The 15,221-nt window shown below is 38.6% G+C and overlaps 1 protein-coding gene across 1 annotated transcript in view; it reads left to right on the top strand.

Annotated features, from left to right (window-relative positions):
- The window catches only part of ppp1r37 (protein phosphatase 1, regulatory subunit 37), a 52,107-nt gene that overhangs the window by 18,609 nt on the left and 18,277 nt on the right, over positions 1 to 15,221 (top strand). Inside the window, exons 2-5 of the mRNA XM_006795386.3 lie at positions 375 to 472; positions 6,393 to 6,438; positions 6,619 to 6,719; positions 12,373 to 12,492. Coding sequence (XP_006795449.2) covers positions 375 to 472; positions 6,393 to 6,438; positions 6,619 to 6,719; positions 12,373 to 12,492 — 365 coding nt within the window. The remainder of the gene's footprint in view (positions 1 to 374; positions 473 to 6,392; positions 6,439 to 6,618; positions 6,720 to 12,372; positions 12,493 to 15,221) is intronic.

Genomic DNA, 15,221 nt, shown 5'->3' with positions numbered 1-15,221 from the left:
TGCTTTGATATGTTGTGCATTCAGAGATACTTTTCTGCATACTGTGCTTGTAACAAGTTGTTATTTGAGTCACTGTGACATTCCTCTCAACTCAACAAAGCAGTCTGGCCAATCTCCTATGACATCAAAATGGCATTTTTGCCCAGAAAGCTGTGTGCATGAAATTCAATGTTGGACTTTTTTAAGCCTTCTAATATAAATGCTGACACTACGTCTGGAGAATCTTTTTTTTTTTTTTTTTTTTTTTTGTCCCACAAACATGAGCCACATTCAGTGCAGTGAGTTTTTGATTCATTTCATTTCCAAGAACTATGTATGAAGAAACATACCAATAAAAGCGACCCTAACCTTTTTGACTGTTTTCTGTTTTGCAGCTCAGAATGTGACGGTGGAGGAGATCCTCTCATCCTATAAACAAGCCTGTCAAAAACTCAACTGTAAACCTATACCCAAAGTGCTGAAACAGATACAGGTAAGGCTCAACATAATACAAACGCACAGTTGACACACAACTGACAGTCAGTGATGTTGCCAGCCCACTAGTGATAAAGTCTTTTTTTTTTTGTTTGTTTGTTTTGTTTTAAAGACTGTATTGCACAAGCTTTGGATTTTTGTCTGTTGTTGGGGAAAAAAGTTATTTTTTAGTGACAAAGTTATAAAAAATAATGCCACAGGAAGGGCGATAAATTACAAAGCCCTGTCCACCTTGATACTTTTAGGGCTTAGAGGTTGAAACCACCATTTGAACATCCCCATTTCAGTCTCAGTCGATTTCAGTAGATCGACTGAGAGTGTTGTAACCGACTGAGCCTATGCCCATAGGGATAACGGCAATGTGACTAACCTGTGTGTGACGCAGGTCCTTTGTTTACTATGGTGTCTCTACATACAGATATAGTTGCATTGTATCAGCTAACCAGATGCGGTCTACTGTCTGTGCAACATTAGTAACTTTCAAGCTCTCGGCTTATTTAGCTGTGTATCTATGCATTTTTCATAGAGGTGGTTTTAATACTTAATATTACTAGCTAACAATCCAGTTTAGTATGAAGAAACAAGAGCAATATTTTTAACTGAAAAGTTAAATACAAACACTGTGGGTATGAACTGGTGTCTCATTTTAAGCAGCAACAAATTGTCTTGGCTCATTATTTTGATCCATATAGTAGTTGTGTTCTGGGCAAAAAACAGGATGAGCTTCCCACAAATGTTAATTTACCTAGAGGAGGAAAACACTTAATAATTCTTCCGGTTTTCAACTGCACATAATAACATAATGAATGTTTTATTTTGCTATATTTATGTATTTATTTTTGTTAATAACAACCATATTGGCCTCCTGTGGACCTTGGTCCTAAATGTCTTGGCACGCAACAAAACCATTGCAACCACAGAACCGCTGCTTTCTCCGTCTTTTTTAAGCTCAGTTTAATGTGGCCAATCCTCCTTCTCACTGTTACTGTAGATATTGCTGCTTTTAGATGGTAATTGCTTTATGAGCAATGGTTCAATGTTAGTGCTAACCATGAAAGGTCTCTGCATAAATATGTGGAGAAAAAAAAGTTGTTGCCACCTAAAAGAAACCCACCCAAAAATACAAAATCCTGTTGGTGTCATGTACAACAAAGCATAGATTCAATCAGAATTGTTGTTTTTATTGTTTGTTTATTTTTAATACTGATAATGTTAATTTTGGGGGGTTTGTATACATTTTTTTCTTACTTCTGTTATCCTTGTTTTTCATATCATCTTTAATTCAAGCTGCTCAGGTATTTTGTCTTATTTAAAGCTTAGATGTCGAGAACTTTAGTTTAAGGTATGATATTTTTATTCACAGATTTATGAAACTTTTAATCACTATTATTTTTAGCTATTGCCTTGGTATACAATATCATTTTTTTTATGCGTTTTGCCTTGTCAAGCTGCAGTGTTGATTTTTCTTTTATTTCATTGTTTATGAAAGAGAACCAAACCATCCAGATATAATGAACAATCCCAGTACTCTTATTTTGAAAGGTCAGTTGCTGATGCAATCCCAGCTCAGGTTTCCCTTGGAACTAATTCTTTGAGAAACACTCTGAAACCATTATCCAAATGATTGTTAAATAAGAAGGATACAGGACATGTATACTATACAACAACTGAAACTGTTCAAATTATGGCAGCTCTGGGCTCCACTCAACAACCAAGAGGTGGACAAACATCCAACAGTTAAACATTTGGACGGCACCCAAAAATCCTTTTGTGAGGTCAAACAAAATTTTGTTCCAAAAATTACATCCTGAAGGTTTTTGTTTTTGTCATGAAAACACTTCAAAGGCCTGTTAATGTGGTTTGAGGGCATGGTGTGATCCTTCATTGCATGACTTTGGACAAGCGCTGTGATGGTATCCTGTAGATACAGGGTTTTTTTCCGTAAGAGTGGTTGTTACTCCCGTCAGGCACGCGGGTGTTTTTTGGCCTTCTCCTGTGGGTTAGCCTGCTCAGTCATGTGTCTCATAATCCCTCTAATATAAGCAGTTCTTCAGATCCAGTGGGGAAGCCTCGAGGCTGTTAGTTTTTATAGTTTGCCAACCTTGTGCCTTTGTATGTGAGTTAGTACACACGCATGCAGAGAAAATCAAAAAGAAAATACTTTTTTAAAAAACCTCTTTGTTAAGAAGAAACGCATAACTTTACGTTGGTAAATCAGTATTAATGATGATTATGCTGGAAACCTGATATTGAAAAATGGACATATTTGTTATACTTAAGGATCTTTACTCTTTAAGTATATATTATTTTGGTGTAATGTAATGACTAATGAGGTGAGGTTGAAAGCGAGAAAGCTGTGCATTTAATTGTTTCTATTGTATTACAGGAGGAAAACTACTGTTCTAAAATGTTTTCTACCAATAAGTGACAGTTCAGTATGTCTCATGCAAATGCGTCAAAAGGGATAATTGTTTGTACAAGTAATGGCCTGTCTCTTATATTGACCTTCTTCTGTTTAGATAAATGCCCCAGTCATCAGTGGAAATGTAATAGTGGGTCTGATAATTGTAATACTTTAGAACTGTGTTTATATTATTAACATGTGAGTACCTGTCTCTCGCTTTTTATTTCTTGAGGAGCATCTCATCACCAAGCCAACTTCCTCATTATCAGGCTAACAGGAGATGGGAGTTGGCAGCAGCAGTGAATTAGCACTTACTTCTGTTTGTTCAGTTACTGTAGAACATAAACTGTAAACCCTTCAGTGGGCCTCTCAACTATTTGCACATTTGTACCTGCTGGTTTGTGAGAGTGATGAAGTTGAAGGAAAGTTGGTCTCAAGATGGAAACACATTTGTGATTCAAGGGGCTCATCACATGTCTGGTCAGCTGAAAGAGGCCAGGCTAACATTACAGTTACTTGTGGAAATGCACGTCAATGTGCTAAGCTGCCTCTGTGAGCTCCACTTAGTCTTTTAGTCTGGGTACATTTCCACTGGCTGACTGGTTGACAGTACAGGGATGTCTCGTCATCACAGAAGTGCCTCATCTCCCTCCTTCCCTCACTCGTATTTTGATTGCTCATGTCTGCCCCCCAACTTTACTTCTCCACTGCTGTTAGTCCACTTCTACCCTTCTCATTTCTGCTTAGTCACCCTTAGCTGCCCATAAACATACCAGATGTTTGGCCAGTAAGAGGAGGGGGTTAGCAAGAGATGAATAGCCGTTTACTGTTTTTCCTCATTCACTCTTAAGGCTTTCTTTATTAAGTACACGTGGCACTTTTCTGGCTAGTTGTTTGTGTAGTTTTGAGGGGTTTCTTTTTTTTTTGGTATCAATACATTTACTTTTATGTCACAGCTCAGTGACTCTCAGCTCTCCGGCATTATTTAATTTCACTGCATTTCCTGCTGCTTGCTTAATAGTGCAATATTTTGAGCAATTGTCGTGTGATATTTGTGTGTGTGTTAGGGAACTCATAATTTATATATTAGGCAATGAATTCCCAATACAAATAAACCTGTGTGATCACCTTCAGCAATACACATTAGTAATGACAGTGAGACAGGAGGGCCGGGGTTATGAAGTTCATGCTGAATTGGTTGGGCAGTCAACCGGAGAGGGGGGATTTGCCTGTACATAGTGTTGAGGGCAGCACCCTGTATGTTTTTAATGTTTCTGTGGGTGGTTAGGTCTTCTACTGGCGCAAGAGATAAGTTTTCACGTTTTAAGTCACTAGCATGTTTGGTTTTAAAAGATCATTTGATGCTGTGGCCCGTTAAGCAGCTATATGCTGAATGCCTGTTACTGCATTAACTCTGACCACAGTGTTAAAACCTGGATACTTGGTAGCCTTGTATCACATTTCTGCTGCTGCAGTTCCTTGAAGAGCACAGTGTCTTACATGTAGCCAACATGCACGCTTGCTTCTTATGTATGCATAGGTGTCTGAAATGAGGATCTCAAAATCCACAAGAACTCCAGGAAATTCTCTACAAAATGTTCTGCACCGCTTGTACATCTGCATGCGCTGTGGAAGCAGCTTTATCCCAAATCAGGGAATAGATCCGGCCACTTTGGTATCACGTCATCTTTCTGACCATATAACTGTAAACTCGAGTGATATAAACTCTGAAAATATCACATGATGGGGCATATATGGGTAATTTCTTTTATAATTTAATACGTTTATAGACTACTCTCTGTGTTTAATTAAAATAGTTGCAAGGTGCAAATAATGGACACCTTGCACAAACTAATAAAATGTTAGTATATCTTTAAATATACATTTAACCTCAGTGAAGAGAAATTGTGTGGAAAGATTAGTCATTAAAATCAATTCTTCACTGTTAGACTACATGCTAAATGTTCAGTTTAATTGTTTCTTCTTACTTTAATTGGCAAAACAAGGACCTTGTAACAGTCATATTTAATAGAAAAAAAGTGGAGGATTTTGTCATACATCACCTCGGTCTTTTGGCTATGACTACTTGGATGCTATGTATCTGTCTTGATATTGGGCAGAAAATCCTTATACTAGATGACTGTGTGAACTACGGAATAGATGACTTGTGAGGACTGTAAAGCAAGAGTAAAAGCATTTAACGAACAAGATTTTAAACTGAAACATGGCGTGATATAGTCTTCCCACGACACAAAGATGCACACCCATACAACCACTCGCGCAGAGGCACACTCTGCGTCATGCACTATTTTTGGTTCTGGCAATTCTGCCTGAAAGGAATTTGCACTGCTGAAATCACTCTCACTGACAGGTTCTAATGTTAATTGTTAGTGAAAATGTGCTTGCTGTTAAACTGCCAGAAATGTTTGCCTGCCTGTGTTTATACAGTCAACATCTTATGGGTGCTAAAAGATATTAAAACTAATGATAATGTGACATTTATCAATACATTTACTTTTATATCACAGCTCAGTGACTCTCAGCTCTCCGGCATTATTTAATTTCACTGCATTTCCTGCTGCTTGCTTAATAGTGCAATATTTTGCGCAATTGTCATGTGATATTTGTGTGTGTGTTAGGGAACTCATAATTTATATGTTAGGCAATGAATTCCCAATACAAATAAACCTGTGTGATCACCTTCAGCAATACACATTAGTAATGACAGTGAGACAGGAGGACCGGGGTTATGAAGTTCATGCTGAATTGGTTGGGCAGTCAACCGGAGAGGGGGGATTTGCCTGTACATAGTGTTGAGGGCAGCACCCTGTATGTTTTTAATGTTTCTGTGGGTGGTTAGGTCTTCTACTGGCGCAAGAGATAAGTTTTCACGTTTTAAGTCACTAGCATGTTTGGTTTTAAAAGATCATTTGATGCTGTGGCCCGTTTAACTGTGAATACAAACGTTTCTACCAACTCACACAGACAAACTCATGATCGTCTTGTGCCCTCAAACAGGCCGTTAACTGGCACTGATATAGGAAATATTGCTTGTTTCTATGTTTTGTGGGTGTATGTGTCAGTTTCTCAGTGATTTGTAGTTTCCAAATGAATCATTTGGGTTTAGAGTTTAGTTTCACTTTTACATGCCTTTAGGTTTTTACTTTGGGACTCAGTTCCCATCCATGTTGCAAGACTTTGTATTAACTGTAGCACTTTCTGTAACACACTATCCCATACAGCCGAAGTTGTCATCATTGTGGGTGACTCAGCATTCCCTTTCAGTGCATCCTAAAACAAAACCAGAAGATAAATACTCTAAGGGAGCCTGGAGCTAATGTATGCTGCAGAAGCTTTTTTTTTTTTTTTAGCAGCAATTGTTTGTCTTGATTTATATGTTGTCTACCATTTCGTGAACTGCCTGCTGAATCACGTGAAGGCTTGAACATGTGAAAAGAAAAGATTGCTTCAATGGGGAAACCCTTCCTGACGCTACTTGTTTTTGTTTCTGTAGGAACTGAAAGACCTGACACAACGAAATGAGTGCTTAGATTTAAAAGGTAAGTACCAGACCAAAAAAACAAAACCCCCACTACAACCGTCACAAACGATACAGTACAATTAACAGCGTAACATGTGGAAAACAGTAATTGCAGTTTTTCTAACTTTAATTTATAAACAGCATCTAATACTGCATGGCTGAATGGTTAATTGACCAAGTGTATGTGGATATATTTTAGGTGAAAAGCTGGACTACAAGGCATGCGAGTCTCTGGAAGAGATTTTGAAGAGGGTCCAGTTTAAATTGGTGGACCTGGAGCAAACCAACCTGGATGAAGATGTAAGATGCTTTAAATATCTGCTTCTCCCCCTTTTCTCTTCTTCTTTCATGTTTGATTCATGCTTTCAGTTACGCTCTCATTAACTTTTCCACGATTACAGGACTAGCAGGACATGAAGTATGTGGTCACGAGTTTTCTGATTACCCCAGATGTCTACTTGTGTAAACACCATTAAAATGTTTGGGCTGCAGACATGCACAGATAGACAGTGTCGTAGTGTGGAACACATGGACGCTGACCGCTTCCTGTCACACACCCTCCAAAACACACATACTCTGTTGCCAGAGTCATACAGGAAGAAGTTTGCTTTGGATCAGAAAGTTTAATTACTGCTCATTACGTAATTCCTGTCTGTCAAAACTGTGTCAGTACTTTCACTCTTTAAGTGCAGAATTAATTTAGCTCCCTGTCACCTGCTGTTAACAGCACGCTTGCAGAGTCTGTTAGTTAACTTGCAGTCCTTGAGGTCTTGGAAACCTGATGGTTCTGGGCAGCTTTCACTTTATTTAATCATGGTTAGTTAATAATGCCGAAATATTTTCTTCAGTGACCTTAAAGACAAAGTAACTCGATGTCTTTAAATATTAAAATATGCATCAGTGTTTTATGTTATTATTTAGAGCAGGGGTCCCAAACCTAAATGAGCTGTGAGCCCCTGCAGGCACTGTCATCTGATTGGAAGGCGACTTCAGTGTTCAAGTAGTACAAACAAACAAACAAGAAAAAAACCTACCAGTATTTCCTAAAATGTAGTGTTTTGTTTGGTTTGTTTTAATTTCAAATATTGTATATTAAAACCAAACTGCAAATGTGAATGCCTTTTTTTTCTCCTCACTCTTAACTAACTGAAGCCTTTCATTGAACTACCAAATAAACAAACAATAAACTCTCTTTCTGGCCAGACACGTGGAAGGACTTCTGCTATAATTTTGTGCACAAAATAAAAATTCAGACATAAGTGTACCCATTAGTTTTTGATTTCTAGTGAAAAATGTTTTCTTTATGAAGAACTCTCTCACTGAACTAACACAGCCAATAGCTCAACATATTTGTACTCTCTGCTCATATTACCTTCATATTAAATACTTTTTTGGTTTTAAAGAACTTATTTTAACATTGCACTCAACAACGAACAAATCCTCTCTTAAAAAAAACCCCAATTTCGAGGGCCAAATTGCATTATATTTCTTCACTCAGTATACAATTAATATAATATTAATATAATAATATTAATATTATTGCTGAAGTACTTCTGGATCGATACAAACTGCATTTCGTTGCCTTGTACTTACGACATGTGCAATGACATTAAAGTCGAATTCTAATGCTAATTCTATACAGGCTGCAAGTAGGGGTGATGTGGGCTGCAAGTGGCCCCCGGGTTGCGAGTTTGAGACCCATGATTTAGAGACTATGCATGTGAAGGACAGATGAGTAGTGATCTCAGCAGATGTAAACACCATTGATACTTAAGGGAAAAAGAAAAAATTCACAGAACAGTGGTTATTTCCTGGTGTTTGTAAAAGAACCTCTTCAGAGTAAAAAAACATACATGCCAGAATATTTATAGACCACAGATAACAAAAAAGTTATTTTTAGATAAATAGAGGTCACCATAAAAGCACCAGCAAATTCTTGTTTACTTCCCCAACAAAAATCGCATTCATTCAAATTAGTTTCACTTCATAGTTTCCCCTGGTCATCCACGCCCTACCGGTAATGGCACTGCCCCCACCAGTGGGTCTTGCGTCACAGTTTCAAACCTAACAGAAGTTTATACATCCACCTGCTTCAGTTAACCAGTAACAAGTCTGCCAGCTCTAACTAATTTGCCTATTGTGATCCAGTCACAATGTTCGCACAGTCCAGATGGAAAAAACACATTTTAATACCAGGTGTAAATGCAGTGAGCCATGGATCAGTTTTCATGCACTAGATAAACATATCCAGACAACCAAATGGATAACATTTTTCTACCAGTGCTGAAGGGCTTCTGCGCAAATATTGGCAGATGTTTTGTGTAGGGCTTAAAGAGTGCATTATCAGCTCTGGAGCATCGATACCACAAAAATTGTATCACCGCATTCCATCTCACAAGTTCTTCTACTAATTAAATTGGAGAAACATTATGTGTCATTTTATTTCAGTCCAAAAAACATACAATCTAATATATAAATATATATATATATAATATATATATATATATATATATATATATATATATATATATATATATATATATATATATAATTAAGTAACGGTGTAGAGTGATGGTTTTTGTTGTTGTTGTTGTTTGTTTCTTCTTTTTTTTTTTTTCACCCAACATGCAACATTACCCCAGAAATGTGAATAAAGTGGCAGAATGAGTCAGTGACTGAGTCACCAGAGAGCAGTTTTTCAGTGTCAGGCAAGTGTCTCGCCTTGGGCTGAGATGAAATGAAGCTTTGAAAGGAGAAAATACTGAAGTAGTGTTGCCGGATGAGCTGGGATTAGAGGAAGCTGGCATAGAAAATAAATAGACTCGGGAAGAGGATGGGTTCATTTTTGAGTGGGTGTGAGAGGTATACAGTAGATGGCTTGATTTGGCTCGTACTTGACTCGACTGTGCAGCAGTGGCGTCTTGTTGGGAATGAAATGGGAAGATGAAAGGAGAAAAATGGTTCGAAAGAGATGTTTTTGAGAAGCCTGTGAAGGCGCAAGCACGGGAAGCAGAGTTACAGGATGGCTTTTATTGGACTGAATGACTCATCTTCCTCCACCCTGTAGATAAACACACATTGCTGTATACTCGGTAATGTCTTCCAGTATAAACGAATGCAAAGTGGAAAGGAGATACTATGCACTAGCATAGCCTGTCTGACTTTGTTAGTTTTTATCAGCATCAGAAAAGGATAATCTCACATTTAATCTGGATCACCTCCTGCAGTTGGTTGATCAGTTGTGAGGTCAGTTTATTTATTTATTTTGATATTATTTTATGTTTATTTATTTATTTATTTTTTCCATTGAAACAGATGAGAAACACAGAATCCAGTCATGAGTCTAGTGTTGCAGCAGGAAGCTGATATGCTCAGCTATGAGTTATATTTGGAAAATAGAAAAAGCAAAAGAACCAGACATCTATCCTCACTACAGTGCCATCATCTTTATGTAGTTTTTCAGGAATTACTGATATACTGAGTTGCCCCTCTGACATCATTATTAAAGCCAGATTAAACCACTGATCATGAGTGCATTTATGTCATCCTTGATCACCTGATATTTAATTTTAGTCCTGCCTCTGATTCTTACCACGCACATTTGGAGTCTTATAATCACACAGCACTTTGGTTTTTGCAGTACTCTGGAATATTTCAGAAACAACATGATGATGTTGCTTGTTGGACGTCAAGTTAATCAAGCATTTTGTACTTTACTTTTCAACCAAAGGAGCCTTTACGCAGTTCCATTCAAAGCGTGAACCTTTTCAGCTTCTTTTTCACAGTTTCATGTGTGATCACAAAGTGCACCAGACCTCTCCAATGTGTCAAAACAGCAACTCTTCTACATGAACTTCGTGTTGTTTGAAAGGACAAAGTTGCAGGAAGCCAAATCCGCTAAGTAGAATGAGAGGTCAGTGCCAAAATCCTCAGTGTTTAAGTGTGCTGGGTGTAGAAGAACAGTAGTTTAACCACAGTTCAGGTACTCACCCCAAACACAAACTCTGACAGCTCAGGGAGTTAAAATCGAGCTCATTATTCACAGTCTCACTGTTAGGGATGATTTCACAGTGCATGACCATGTCACCAGTGATGACAGCTTTTGGTGAGGCTGGTTTTATTTAGGAAGCCTGTGAAGGTGATGATTGTACCCAATGTTCTCTCTAAGTTGCTCGCGTGCGCAATTGCGCACTGCTGGCACGGTCTCTGCGCACAGAAAATCTGTGTTGCGCACAAAAAAAATATCTAACCTGAATTGAAATTTTAAATTAATACTTTAACAATTCTGTTTTGCAGTGTTAGTCAGTGAGTGACTGGCTGCTCCAGTATGGGATTACAACGATGCCACCTTATCCCATAGTCCAGCCAAGAATGCGATTCACATTCGTATATACGCAGCTAATCAACATCGTTGACAGTCTATGACAGCATCCTTATGTGCCGACACCGGTTTTTTAGCTAGCAAAGTGGCGTGACTGATGTGGATTGAAGCCACGTTAATGACAACGTGTACAACCATTGGAGATGTGAGCAGGACAGACGGAACAGTTGACGGAAAAAGTGTGGACTTTATACCAGTTTTTAAATTGTGTTGATAGGCCACATAAAACCAGAGTTATGATAAAATATATGCAATGTTTGGTTTTCTTCCTGAATACTATTGTTGTTTATATTTACTGCGGGAAGAAACGGTAAAAACTGCGTTTTATAAGGAAAACGCTCGAAAACACTCTCTGCCTGTGAGCAAAGACAAAACCAAAAAACCCCGCCCTTTCCTATTGATGAAAAAATGTACCATGTCGACCAATCAAAAAATTATATGGCAACATGGCATTTAGTTGTTTAGGAAGGGGGGAAGTTTTAGGAGTTGCGGCAGTGTTTTGAGATGTGAGAGATTTGCGACGTTTAGCGCAAATCTTGTGTAGTTAGTGTGTAGTGTAGTCAATAGTTTTGTTGCGTCTGCCAGAACAATGAGGCACTACTCAATGTTACAGGAGTGATACATCTCCTGTTGTCAGGCCTGCAGGTATCAGGCTTTTTATGTTCTCCTTTACCCTTTATCTCATAGTGGACAGAAATTATGTTTTAGAGTGGCACAAATAATTTGTGTGGCATCAAAATTTTTTTTTTTTTTCTTCAAAATTGGAGTTTAAGTTATTTTTACTTCCAGTAGTGTTAACATACTACACAGGTCATGAACAAGATTTCTTTTTTAAAATTTTCATTGTAAGTAGTCTAACATAAATGTAAATGCTGTAATTTGATTATTTTAATAAACCATGTAACTTGGATGGATTCAATTCTGGCGTGACCACAGTGCACACGTCTACTGTTGCTCACAGTGGTCCAAGGGTCCGCTCAGGGAGTTTGCGTGATCGCTCAGACACATGAAAAATTAGAGGGAACATTGATTGTACCATGCATAGGTGAATTGCAAGTTGTCAGAATTTGTGGACTGAACCTTGTCTGACAGATCCAATCATTGTGAACTCTGCAAGCTGCTCAGATGGTTTTAAGTGCAAAATCAGTGGTCCAGTGGCTCTCATTTCGCAGTGTATCATTTTGGTGCATTTTAATGGGACTCGGACTTAGTGGTTCTTTTACTACACGTTGGAGCCCTAATCTGAAAAAAAGAGTCAGTTCTCAGGTATTTTGAATACTACTGAATCGTAATATTTTGCTTTACAACAGTAAACAGTTGCACAAGCATATGAACTTGTCCTTCGAGCTGTAGTATCTCTACATACACCTGAGGCCCCTATGGAAACACCTCAGCACTTCTCACCTGCCTTGAGGGATTGTTACCCTGGAAACTACAACTGCTCCAAGCTGCATTACAACATCTCTTCCTGTGTTGTAACACTATGAACCAACTGTGAGAGTTCTTTAAGTTGTTAGATTTTAATCTGTTGGTTAATGTTTCTCCTATTCTCTCCCTCTTCCTCCCCCTCAGGGTGCCTCAGCTCTCTTTGACATGATAGAGTACTATGAGTCGGCCACACATCTCAACATCTCCTTCAACAAGCACATTGGCACACGAGGATGGCAGGCCGCAGCTCACATGATGCGAAAGGTGAGAGATCATCCTCCCATACACCAACAACTACAGTGTGCAAAGGTCATGGTGTTGAGCAGAGTTGAACTCTTAACCCTTGAAAGACCAGGAGGGTTGTTTCTGCCCATATAGCTACCCTTCAGGAAAAAGTGGTCATCAGGCTCTTAGTAATGCAAACTGCAATAGTAGGAGCTAACCTGGCACAATAACAACTAGTAAACAAATTTAAAGTTAAATAAATGAAAGGACTGTCACTAAATTAAAAAAAAAAAAGTCAGTTAAACATTCATCATTCTAAAATAACAGATGATTTAAAAAAGAGAGATTATAAAAGTAAACACACTAAATGAAGTGCATTGGGACATAATGTCAAAGCAGTGTGTGAAAAATGACGGGCATTCTTGGTATTTAGTAAAATAAATTGGGGTAAGTATCAGTTAGGGTCTGCAAAGCGAGGCTTGTTTTGCGGCCACATGACCTGGGAATCTTGCAGTTATTGAGTTGTTTGTCAACTTGTCTTTATACCAAAGTACCAAGGGGTCAAATGTGAGGCCATCTGTCTGACAGCTGAAGCGTGTCTGATATTGCGTCATGCAACAGGATCTCAAGCACAGCAGCAGGTCTACAACAGAAATGTTGAAAAAGAAAAGAATCAAGGTGAATGTCAACCCTGAATGAAACGCTGTCACTGGTCCTTAAAAGAGCTGTACATGAATAAATCCTTGCAAATCTCAATGAACTGAATAGAACAGAGTGTGCCAGAATTTCTTCACAATGATGTGAGCAACTCTTTAGCGTTTTATTTTGTTTTGTTTTTTTAGTCCCACGAGGACCAGTTTTCTGTTATGTGTTGATTTAGAAAACCTTAAAATCAAGAGGATGTGCTTTTGTTTTGCACATGAAAAAAACTAGTAGTAAAACAATAGTTGAACTGTGACAGAAGATGATGGAATGACTGAAAGAAAGAAGATCTGTCCTCAGAAAAGTCACTGAAGACAATATACACAAGTGATTGAAAAATGTAAAAAGGCTTTGTTTTTAGTGAGAAAGTTCTTCAGGCTGAAGCTCAAACTGTTGCTTACTTGTGTTGTGTTAGTCATTGCTTTGTGTCTAGGGGGGAAAGACCAAGATTCTGTATTGTTTCTTATCTCTGACCTTTCAACGTCAGTGCTGCTACAAACATATGTCACCCTTTGACGTCAGTCATCACTTATTACTATTAAGAATTCAAATCACTAATGGCTAAACACACTAATATATAAGGATGACAGCAACACATGTGAGAAAACACATTGATGTGAACAGCCGTTGTTTAATCAAAGCAAACTATGTGGAGTTACTGGTTACTGTTTTTTTTTGTTTGTTTGTTTTTTGTCGTAAGTGTGACTCATAACCCCCCCCCCCCCCCCCCCCCCCCCCCCAAAAAAAAAAAAAAAAACTCCCAAACTATTCAAACACTTTTATGAAGAAGCAGAGATTAGCACTAATAGAATAGAATAGAATGCATTTTATTGTCACTATACACATGTACAATAAGATACTGAGCATCTCCTACTCTACTACTACTACTACTATATATATATATATATATAGATAGATAGATCGATCTAGATATATATATATATAGATATATATGAGATATATATATATATGAGATATATATATATATGAGATATAGATATATATATATCACTGACTTTCAGCTTGTTGTGTTTGTGGATATATGACTGACTTTAATTATCCATAAAATCATCAGATTCTCTGTAAGATTAAGGTCGACTATATGTATATTTAGAAGTAGAGGCTTTAAAACCAAGTTAATGCTGAAAGTACAAACATCACTAGTGTCACATAACTTTGCCGACATGTGGCCAACAGCAATGTTTTAATGTTCTTCATTATTAAACATTCGCACATGAATAAGTGACGTCATATTCAGTACTTACTTTTGACAGTTCACTTTTCGGCCGCTCCCTTCTGCCATATTTTGCGGCAAAATTATCCACACCCACCGCCGCGCTATGAATTGTGGGATATATGGGACCACGAAGCGTGCACTGGACCACGCTTGATATTTGGGGAAATCGACGGCGCATTTGGAGTATGCATTTCAAGTACACTTCGAATTGGGACAGCCGCCGTCGCGTGGCGGTGACGTAACCGCACTTAAAATGCGTACTTCAAGCGTGCAGACCCTGAAATGGGACACAGCGCAGGAGATGTCAGTGGAGATGAGCACTCTGAAAACCGTAAGGTGTTGACCGCCCCCCACACACTCACCTTTGATGTATAGGGGAGCTAAGTCAGTGCTGTGCCTCCTGAAGTCGACAGTGACCTCTTTGGTTTTCTTGATGATCACTGCCAGGTTGTTCTCTGAACACCATGCTGCCAACTTCAGGACTTCCTCTCTGTAGGCTGCCTCGTCTCCCTTTGAGATGAGTCCGACTGCCGTGGTGTCATCAACAAACTTGATGATGAGGTTTCTGTTGTGGGTCAAACTGCAGTCCTGGGTCCAGAGGCAATACAGGAGGGGGCTCAGCACACAGCCCTGTGGGAGCCAGTGCCCAGCATGCGAGTGGAGGAGAGATGAGGGCCGAGTCTTACAGTCTGGGGCCAGTTAGTGAGAAAGTCCTTTATCCAGGCACATGTGAGAGGGAGGAGGCCAAGAGTGACCAGTTTTGTGATGAGAATACCCAGAATGATTGTATTAAAAGCTGAGCTGTAATCCACTAAGAGCATTCGGATGT

Source organism: Neolamprologus brichardi, chromosome 14 (assembly GCF_056152115.1).
Source record: "Neolamprologus brichardi isolate AB-2024 chromosome 14, ASM5615211v1, whole genome shotgun sequence".
NCBI lineage: Eukaryota > Metazoa > Chordata > Actinopteri > Cichliformes > Cichlidae > Neolamprologus > Neolamprologus brichardi.
The sequence above is the reverse complement of the archived record's forward strand: the minus strand, read 5'-3'. Positions and strand labels throughout refer to the sequence as shown.